This window comes from Notothenia coriiceps, unplaced genomic scaffold (assembly GCF_000735185.1).
Source record: "Notothenia coriiceps isolate Sejong01 unplaced genomic scaffold, NC01 NC01_scaffold00027532, whole genome shotgun sequence".
NCBI lineage: Eukaryota > Metazoa > Chordata > Actinopteri > Perciformes > Nototheniidae > Notothenia > Notothenia coriiceps.
The window spans coordinates 265,751-276,387 of NW_011360233.1; the positions used below are offsets into that span (position 1 = coordinate 265,751).

At 39.0% G+C, this 10,637-nt stretch overlaps 2 protein-coding genes across 2 annotated transcripts; both read left to right on the top strand.

The window, feature by feature from the left end:
* Positions 1 to 1,496: 1,496 nt before the first annotated feature.
* LOC104957669 (oxysterol-binding protein-related protein 1-like) lies at positions 1,497 to 3,221 on the top strand. The gene is made up of 5 exons (XM_010785325.1): positions 1,497 to 1,892; positions 1,991 to 2,076; positions 2,685 to 2,759; positions 2,938 to 3,049; positions 3,130 to 3,221. The coding sequence occupies exons 1-5, from the start codon at positions 1,769 to 1,771 to the stop codon at positions 3,219 to 3,221; spliced, it is 489 nt and encodes a 162-aa protein (XP_010783627.1). The 5' UTR covers positions 1,497 to 1,768.
* Positions 3,222 to 3,404: 183 nt separating this feature from the next.
* On the top strand, positions 3,405 to 7,894 carry LOC104957670 (oxysterol-binding protein-related protein 1-like). The gene is made up of 10 exons (XM_010785326.1): positions 3,405 to 3,427; positions 3,615 to 3,814; positions 3,997 to 4,064; positions 4,832 to 4,876; positions 5,315 to 5,388; positions 5,731 to 5,794; positions 5,928 to 6,029; positions 6,614 to 6,739; positions 6,862 to 6,940; positions 7,614 to 7,894. The coding sequence occupies exons 1-10, from the start codon at positions 3,405 to 3,407 to the stop codon at positions 7,724 to 7,726; spliced, it is 894 nt and encodes a 297-aa protein (XP_010783628.1). The 3' UTR covers positions 7,727 to 7,894.
* The last annotated feature ends 2,743 nt before the right edge of the window (positions 7,895 to 10,637 follow it).

A 10,637-nucleotide genomic window follows, 5' to 3' on the forward strand; every position in this document is an offset into this window, starting at 1 on the left:
CATTTGGTGATGTAGGACAGCCACCTGGTTCATACCTCAGCAAATCTGAAGAGGAAAAGAGTTGCCATTCTCAAGTTATGGGCTTTTTTGTCACCTTTCCCATATTCGGCCTGGTCTAATTTGGCTCTTTTTCAGGGATTGGGGTAGTTCTAAAGAACAACCAAAAAAACATTTTTTCCCCCAAAATAAAATTTGACAACAATCAATTTCATTAATGGGAGACCCTAAAGATAAGAAAAATCATTGTTGTCATTTGTTCTACCTCGGGTAGGGGTATCTCGAAAACTAAAGCCTTGTTTGAGGACTTGCTGCTGGACTATTAGCCTAGCCTGTGATTGAAGTTCCTGGTTTAACAGCCTCTCAAAAAGACACCTTTCCTTTCACAGGTGGTCTTTGAAGTCGCCCCTCACACTACTGTACCCTCATTACAGCATGACTCTCACTCACCCACTCTGTCAAATATGCACTAATCCCAGGGGACCTAAATGCTTAAAGTAAGCAGGGCCATCAAAGCCACACACTCAGGATTGACCTTCAATGCAAAAAAAAAGTATGGAAATGTGGCTGCGATGTGAACGTTTATTTATGTTTTTCCTGAACAAGTCTCTTTGACAGAAGCTCAGGAAATAAACAGAGCATTAACCTGTGTGGGCCTCACCTGGTGCAGCAAATACTTCCATCTAGTGTACAAAAGAAGAATTTGCCTCTTCTGAGGGCTTCATAAAGACTATAAAATCAATACAGTAATACAGTGTTCTAACCAGTGTAGTATGTTGACATATGGACACAAAGACACATTGCTAGATTCAATCTGAAGTGATCATTTAATAAATGATGTATTGCTTGTGCCATACATTTTATGGCACAAGCAATACAAGCATTAAAATGACTTAACAGGATGAACCATTCCTTTACTCAGATGTGTAAAGGAGTAGGCCTAAGTAAAAACAAAGTAAAACACAAAAAATGTTCACCAGAATTACTAAATGAAATTAATTATGGCATATGACTTTATACTATAATAAGATGCTTTTATGACATAAAATACTAGGACTTTTTCAATTAATTCCTCTTATTCATTATGGCCTACTATAACATGTCTGTTAGTGATTATATGAACTTTACTAGGACTTGTAATACTTTTTTATATATATCAGAACATTTGTATTCATTTGTATGTTTTTATTAGATACTACACTTTTCCATGCATGGCATTCAATAGTCTACCATTACTTTTTATTTAATGCATACCTCTATATCTTATGAATTGTCTTACCCTGGTCCACACTCGCACACATACCGACACACACACACACACACACATGCTGCCTGGTCACATGACGACCCAACAGCTGTCAGCTGATTGACATGATCAAATTTCGAGTAGTGTTGGTTGATCTTTAAACTGTGGCTTGAACCCTCAAACACACTCGGGAAAGTTGATTAAAGTAGGAGTTTAAAATCTTTCCCTGTAAGTCTAAAGCGTGTATTTCATTAGGCAACAAGCTAAGTTGTTCGTGTTGTACCTTAGCCTTTGGGGTACATTTGTTGTTGTTTTAAACTTTCCCTCCACAAGCTAAAAGAAAGCAAGCTACGTTAAATTAAGTTGGCTACTGACTGTATGTGTTAATGTTTCACTCAGAAGCTTTGTTCACCTTTACTGGTTGTGTTAGCATCAGTTAACAAACGGTTTTTTGGTCTCCAATATCTGTGACAGCCGTAACATTTGCATTAGCTTTGCTATTGGGCAAAAGGAAGTAAAGTTGGGATGGAGGCAAACACACTTGAGGAAAAGCTTCTCCTCTACGCTAAAGAAGGCAGTTGTTCTCATATTCAGAGCCTCCTTCAGTCGAGAATCAACCAAAGCAGCTCTCTGAACATCAACTGCAGATGTAAGTATAGAGGAGATTAGCCATTAGCTTTCGACTAGCACTGATGTTCTTCTTCAGGTATGAGGATCATGTTCCTCACTTCCTCTTTGTCTGTAAAGCCAGATCTAAAGCCAGTTTAGGATGGACCCCCCTCCACCTGGCCTGCTGCTCTGGACACAGGGAAGCTGTGCAGGAGCTGCTTAAGGTGAGATGTGTTCATATAACGGTCCTTTTGTTTGTTTCTTGTTTTGTGTTGTCTATGTGTTTTGGTTTACCTTTTAAAAAAAAAAAAAGGACCGTTATATATTTATATTTTATGTTCATGGATTAGTATAAATTTTAAGATAAAAAAAAAAAACCTTTATCCTACTTTATTTTTCATTTTGCTTTTCATTGTTTTGGTATTGTATTTCCTTTTTGCCCTGGAAATGACCTTTTTAAATCATACTTTGAAACCTGAAGTAGGCCTATGTGTGTAGTACATGTACATAGTATATGTGTATGTGTTTGTATACATAGCATTTTGTTTATTTATGTGTGTTTTTACTTGCATACATGGAAACCAACCTATGCCGTAATATTTGGATCCTTGACCAAAATAGTTAAAAACTGGATGAGTAAGGGGAGGACTATTTTCTTAATTAGCTCTGCTTTCTGCCCTCCCGTTTCTTCTTATTTTGTTTTTGATTGTCTGTTTCATTGATTGTATGTTATAATATTGAATTAGTAGAATAAAAAAAAAAGAAGATAAATATATTATCTCCAGTAAGTATTTGCAGCCAGTTGTATTTAATATATTTACCATATTTGCAGGCAGGTGCTGATGCAAATTTGCAGAATAACATGGGTGACACACCTCTACACAAAGCAGCGTTTACTGGGAGAAAGGTAAACAAAATAAAATAACATTGAGTGCCTTGCCTGCCCATTACTATATAGATGTGCCCTGCTTTATAACTTGTGAGCTGAATTCACTGTCTCAGACACCACCAGATAGTATTCAATCTTTTAAATGATGACAAATGATGGTCAGATTAAAAAAAAAAAAAAAATTCTCTGCTTAAAGGAGATTGTTCTCTTGCTGCTGCGGTATGATGCCTGTTCCAACATAATCAATGGAACAGCTCAAATCCCTAAAGATGTGACAGAGGATGATGAAATCATTACAATGCTGGAGGGTAATTTTTTAAAGGCTGATTGCTTCTCATTACTTTGGATCATCTGCCTTTTGTTCTCAAATGGTGTTTGATTTGTGCAGCTGCAGAGAGGAGAGAGACAAGGCGGTGGGAGGAGAAGCTTCTGGAAGCAGCCAGAGAGGGGGACATCTCCACTCTGTCTAAACTGGTCTGACCTTTCTAATAATTTTGCAGAATATATTACACTTGAAAGCCTCTTTCTTGCTTAAAGAACGTTTCACATGAAACCACTGCCTTGCACAGGTTTTGCTGTGTTTTGAGATTGAATGGGTTATGCTACAGGTTTACATTAACATTCCAGATACTGGTCACAAAAATCCAACATTTTAATATAATAATGTCTGATGCTTTGGAAGAATGGTAAAAGATTGAATCATAGACAACTAAAACAATATATAATGTGCATTCTTTACTGAATTGTTCAGCAGACCTAAGCAGATTCTCCAGAAAACCAAATCAGGGAAATCATTTTACTTTTCTTTCTGTGTTTTGTATCACTGGCTTAAGGTGGACACTCAGTTCTACATGTTGAATAAGTATATGTCAGCGTTTTATGCTTTGTTAAATTGCTTTCTGCTGTTCCCCTGTCTTCTGTTCTTCAGCTCAGTAGAGAAGAACCTCCAGATATTCACTGCAGGGACTCTGTGGGGAACACTCCCTTACACTGTGCCGCCTACAGGGGGCAGAAGCAGTGCATTATAAAGCTGCTCAACTCTGGAGCCAGCCCCAGTATCAAAAACACCCATGGTAATTAATCTCTTTATACTCTTACTAATGAAGTTTTAGTGCATAACGTTTAATCTGGTCATTTTGAAGTTAATATTTCTTCTTTTTTTTTAAATATACATTTGTGTAAATACTACAGTAGGTTCTATTAGTTTTGTGCTTGGGTATTGCAACGTAATTTATTGCATGGCTAACTTTTGCAGACCAGACTGCTTTAGACCTGACCCGCAGTGATGAACTGAGACTGATTCTAGCAGCCTATCAAGTCAAGGTAGGTGAAGATAAGTCGTTTTTCAGTTTTAAGGTAATGAAGTTTTCCTTTTGAAAGAAAATAAGGAAAAAATATATAAAGGTTAAGGTAGTGCATTTCTCACCCCTTACATTTAATAGGAGCAGGGAATTGTTGTGATCCTCTGGCATCTGCTCTTTCACAACCATTTGGCAAAATCTAGCTAGGAAAAATCTCAGTTTAATAAACAAATATCCAGTAAAAATAACTAAGTTCCTTCACATCTCCCAGTAGATTAAACATTTCAAAATTGGGTTATCCACGAGGGAATTTCTGACTATGAGTCAAAATTAATTATTTCTAGCACCTTATTAGGTGTTTGTATTTTTCTCCTTATTGCTATCTTACTCTGGGCTAAGATAAAGGTCCACACAACTATATTTGTTCACTCTCCTCTTTCATATATCTCTAAATGTCTTAACTTGAGGTCTGGTGGCTGTGGAGCAAAGCCTTGCAAGTCAGCCGTCCTTGTTTTTGCTTCAATGTGTAATATACTGTAATTGGCACAGCTTCACTGCAGAACATTGCTTAGTCATTGTAATGAAGAAAAAACAAGTGCTTGTCTACTAAGAACATTTAAATGTATATACTTCTGACACAATGCAGGTTTTACTGTAATACTGTACAAAAGGAAAACTGAGTTGAGTGTGTCTGGTCTAAACAAAACCTCTTCAAGCCTGTCAATCAGCCTGTGTCTGTACCATGGTCTGTACACAAGTCTGAGAATTATATATTTTTTCTCCACAAAGGATGAGAGCAGTGGGGTGAAGAAGATTGAAGGCCCTCTTTGGAAGGTACCCAGATGTTGAAGTGTATTATTTTTCTACTTCCAATATGTCAGGCAATGATTCTTTTTCAGACACATTTGATGGTATAGACTTTACTTTTTTCTTATTATCAAATCAAATCAGGTTTTATTTATATAGCACATTTTAAAAACGATTTTTGGTCGAGCCAAAGTGCTGTACATGCAAATAATAAATAACACATTACTACAATCGCAAACAGAAGACAATAAATGATGCCACACAATAGCATTATTATATATTTAAGAAATTTCTCAAAACCCTTTTTATTCTTTGTTTTGTATATAATGACTTAGTTTATTTTGAATATTATCAAAACGGATTAAAAAATATATTCAAACCTATATGTTCTATAATATATTGAACCATTTATATCTTCTACTTTTGCAAAACAGTTTCTGATTTTACTCCACATGTCTCTGACAGAGTTCCCGCTTTCTTGGATGGCGATCCCACTGGGTGGTCATTGAGGATGGAACGCTCTCCTGGTATCCCAGAAAGTGAGATACAGTAACTTGTATGCATGTATGCCAATTGTTTAGATAACAAATATATAGTTTTTTATTACATTATGTATGCTACTGTTTGTCATGGTAGAAGTTTCTCTCTAGCTGCTCCTGCTATCCTTGATTGGCTCTGTTTTTTAAGCTACATTTAACCAGACGATGCCTTGTCCAATTTTCTCCAAATAAATATCTTTGGAGATGCCGACATCAGTAGCTCCAAAAGCATTCAGGGAAACTGGAACTTTAAAAAGCTTCTACATGTGTACTGTTGGTCAATTAGTGCAGTTTTATTATACAGTGTGTCTATGTGCTCTCTCATTTGTTTCTTTTTTTCAGGGCTGATGCCCTGGCTGGTGTCAGAAAACAAGGGTGTAAGTCTCTAACAAAAGCCTACTGCATGGTAAGTAGTAATTGATTGAACATTCATGACTATACAAGAATGCCCCTTGGATGTTTCCGTTGTGATGACATGGTGATGTTTGACAGATCGTGCAGCAAGCGTGATTCTAAGTAATTTAATTGTGTCATTCTAGGTCAAACCATGGGATCATTGCTTCTTCATGCTTAAGTGTTTTGATGACACTGTACATTATTTCAAAGTCTCCTCAAAGACTAATTCAGTGGCAACAAGAAAAGTGAGTTGATATTCACCTTCTGTGCTAATGAAATATCTCTTCTCTGAACAATCTGACTGATTTGTCTAAGTCAGTTGTGTCCAAACCTTTTTCACCGAGGGACACATACAGAAAAATATTCGAAGGGCTGGGCCACTCACTAGAGGTATATTGCCTCATAAGTTCAGTTATAAGTTAGCAAAATTATGTTTGTGAGTGTTGGCAGCTCATCCCTTAAAACAGAAGCCTCAGATTGATTATAAAAAGGAGAAATAGGAAGGGTGTATTTCAAGCTTGTTATGTAAATAAGTTATTGGGCTTTATTCTTATCAACTAAGATATGTTAGAAAATGTTTCCAACTTTAATTGACTGAATTTATTTGAAAAGTGGTCTTATTAACACGTGAATACTACTGTGTAATATAAGACAAGCACAAGTTTCCTTTGTGGGCCATATTTCATTATACCATTTTAATTTGCTGAGGGCCGAATCAAAATGGTCCGCAGACCGCATTTGGCCCCCGGGCCGTAGTTTGGACACCCCTGGTCTAAGTGAATCCGAAAGGGTGGACATTTGTAAATATTTCTGATATTTGTGCACTTAGAGATGGTTAGATGCATTTGAGGCACATTCATCCTACAGCACTCGCCACTGCACCCAAGAAGAATTGATCATCGATGCCAATGGTTGTGCTGAAGAAACAGTGAGGAATCTGTCACAAGCCCTTCAGGTAAAATAAATGTCAGACCTTTTTTTAATCAGGTGTTTTATAAGGTGGCAGTGGGAAGGAAGTGCTATTTTTAAGGAGGAGGATTCCAAGTGAGTGTCCCTTTTTGTCTTCCGCTCTTGCAGGCAGCCAACGCTTCCCAGCAGAAATTGGAGAGTGAAGTGTCAATATTTCTCTCAATGGTGAAGAATGAGGAGAACAGTGGTAGGAGTCCTGGAATTGTTCCCGTATTATTGCTGTTAATTCAGTGTCCTTTTATTTCCGATAATTTCATCCTAGTGCTGAAATGATTTGATAATTGATTATTTAATAAATGGATAGAAAAACGAATTAAAAAACAATTTTGTTAGACCAAACCTTAACCTTGCGATTTATTTACCTGGGTGTCGGGTCCTTTCAAGGGGCTTTAGGATAAATGTGAGTGGAAAGAACGATAAAGAAGGTAACATTTTAGTGACGTTTTTTCCAACTTTTATCTAATCATTGTTTGCGGGGGAGGTGAAACTCGATAAGGTTGAGAACCACAGCGCTTGACCTTCTGAGTTTCTAAACATGCTCAACCTTTATGACGGGGTCACAAATAGGCATGGATATAAAATGTCACGAGTCGTTTAGCCTTTTGCTAGTTGACACAGTGACATAACCCCTCACTCTTTAATGTATCTTTTAGCATGGACACATAAAACATAAATCTGTTTTATTGAATGAGCAAATCTTTAGCGTCTTGATTGTTGGTCTTGTAGACACCACTGTGATTTGTTTAACCCTATTTTCTGACATATCGTGACAAAAACAACAAATTAATCAATGCTAACTCAGTTGTAGCCCAATTTATCTGCACTGAATATGTATTATTTTTATTTTGTTTTTGAAACAGCACTGCCTGCCCCACTTCTACTGAAAGCCAAAGAGACCAGTGAGCTCTCCAGTGAAACCTGTGCTGCTCTCCATCTGTGCCTTGAACTGCTGTCAAACCAGGAGGAGGTATAGGGAACCTTCCATCTTTCTAAACTAGCCTGCATCAGCATGTGAACTAACAGACTCCACAGATTACAGTTTCCTTTGGGGTCATACCATTCCTGACACACAAAGAAATGCAGCCATTTAAACAAAGGTTAGTCTAATATGGTGTATTGTTGTAATTATTGTTTTTATGCACGTGAAACAGTGTTATCCTTGTGATGCAGAAATGTGACAATTTGCAGTCCACTCAGCTTCATTTTCATTACATGGCATTTAGCTGACACTTTTATCCAAAGCAACTTACAATAAGTACATTCGACCAGGAAGATACAACTTTGAAGAAAACAGAATCATATAAGTACATCAGGTTTCATAGAGCCAAACATTTCAAGTGCTACTCAACTGGCTTTAGATAAGCCAGTCCTTTATTAGTATATAAGTGCTCTGTTATCAGTGCTTTGTTAGTAATTCTATCGCTCGAAGTGAAGTCGAAAGAGATGAGTTTTCAGTCTGCGCCGGAAGATGTGCAAGCTTTCTGCTGTCCTGATTTCAATGGGGAGCTCATTCCACCATTTTGGAGCCAGGATAGCAAACCCACTGTTTTTGCTGATGGGAACTTGGGTCCCCCTCGCAGTGCGGGTGCAGCGAGCTGTTTGGCTGATGCAGAGCGGAGTGCACGTGCTGGGGTGTACGGTTTAACCATGTCCTGGATGTAGGAAGGGCCAGATCCATTCGCAGCATGGTACGCAAGTACCATTGTCTTGAAGTGGATTCTAGCAGTTACTGGAAGCCAGTGAAGGGAGCGGAGGAGCGGCGTGGTGTGGGAGAATTTAGGAAGGTTGAAGACCAGACGAGCCGCTGCATTCTGGATGAGCTGCAGAGGTCGGATGGCACATGCAGGTAGACCAGCCAGGAGAGTTGCCAGTAGTCTATGCCAGGGTTCCCAAATTGGGGGTCTCACCGGGGGTTGCGGAACCCTGGAGTGGGGTCGCGAGATGATTACAAATAAAATGAAAAAAAAAAACCATGATCATTTTGTTTTATATTTTTATTTTTCATTATTATTAATAATAACGTTTGCATAGACATTCAGGGGCGGACTTAGCCATCTGTAAACTTTCCCCGCAAGAGGCTCTGTTCTCCAAACTTTACAACAAATTAATCTCCACTAGCATCTCTATTCCTTGACCTCGTGTGAAACGTCACAGGGTTAAGGGATAGTGGATAGGAGAATTCAAAAGGATTTAGGAGAAGAACTGCGGTACTTTGAGATCCGAATGCCTTTCACTATCTGGACGTGTTTATGCATGCGCCAGCGGCATTTCATAAATGTGCGTCTGCTGCTGTGGGAAAACTATGGAACTACAGTGTTCTATACAGCGGACTACACATAATAAGAACGAAGGGACTCATCTAGAGACTCTGCACCGTGCTCTGCTGCTGTTGCTTTATGCTTTATGAACGGTGGGCAACAGAGGAAACATATTCTTCATGACCAAAGTTGATTGAAATAAAAAAAAGGAAAGTGAATTATGCTCGTCACACTCCCCTCCGGTCCACATAAACGATAGATCCCAATAACGTATGAACTATGGAAAAGATCTTAAAATCAAAATACAAATGATTTTATTATCAAGATCTTTTCATAGTATCATACGATTGGGATCATTCGTATTAATGTGGACCGGAGGAGAGGGTGACGAGCAATAAGTTTCCACATTTCCTTATTTTATTTCAATTCCAACTTTGGTCATGAGAACTATGTTCTCTGTTATTGCCCACGTTCATAAAGCATAAAGCAACAGCATCGAGACGGATGCAGATCTCTAGATGAGTCCCTCGTTCTTATTATGTTGGTAGGTTCCGCTGTAATAGGAACACTTAGTTTCATAGTTTCCCCCACAGCCAGCAGACGCACCATTATATGTGTCCGCTGGCGCAATCATAAACACGTCGGATAGTGAAAGTGCATTCGGATTCTCTAAAGTACCGCAGTCTCTCTCCTAATCCTTTGCAATTCTCCTATCCACTTCCTACCCTGTGACGTTTCACAACAGAGGTCAAAATAGGAGTGCTAGTGGAATTAATTTGTTTTGGTAAGTTGAGGAACAGAGGCTCGTTGCGGAGGAAATTTACAGATGGCTAGTCCGCCCACTGGAGAAAATGTCTATGCCAAACGTTATTTTAATAATAATGCAAAAAATAAATAATTATAAAACAAATGAATCAATGTTTTTTTTTTTTTTTGCATTTTTTTTTGTCATCATCTCGCCGACCCCCACTCAGGGTCTCGACCCCCCCGGGAGACCCCCAAATTTGGGAACCCTGCATCAGGCTACTGCAACTCCCTCCTGGCTGGTCTACCTGCTGTGCCATCGACCTCCTTCAATTCATCCAGAATGCAGCGGCTCGTCTGGTCTTTCAACCTTCCTGAATGTCCCACACCCACGCCGCTCCTCGCTCCCTTCACTGGCTCGGTAACTGCTAGAATCCACCTTCAAGACACTGGTTACTTGCGCACCATGCTGCGAATGGATCTGGCCCATTCCTACATCCCAGGACATGGTATAAACCGTCACCCCCTCAGTGCACTCCGCTCTACAGGCCAAACAGCTCGCTTGCACCCGCACTGCGAGGGGGACCCAGTTCCCATCAGCAAAAAGCAGTGGGTTTGCTATCCTGGCTCCAAAATGGTGGAATTAGCTCCCCATTGAAATAAGACAGAGAAGCTTACAAATCTTCCGGCGCAGACTGAAAACTATCTCTTAAACTCCACTTCGAGAGATAGAATTACTAACAGTTAGAACTTGCTAACCAAAGCACTTGTATATAGTAATAAAGGACTGGCTTAGTCTAAAGCCAGTTGGAGCAGCCTGAAATGTTTGCTCTAGAAACCTGATGGACTTATATGATTCTGTTTTCTCAGAGGGTTTTATCT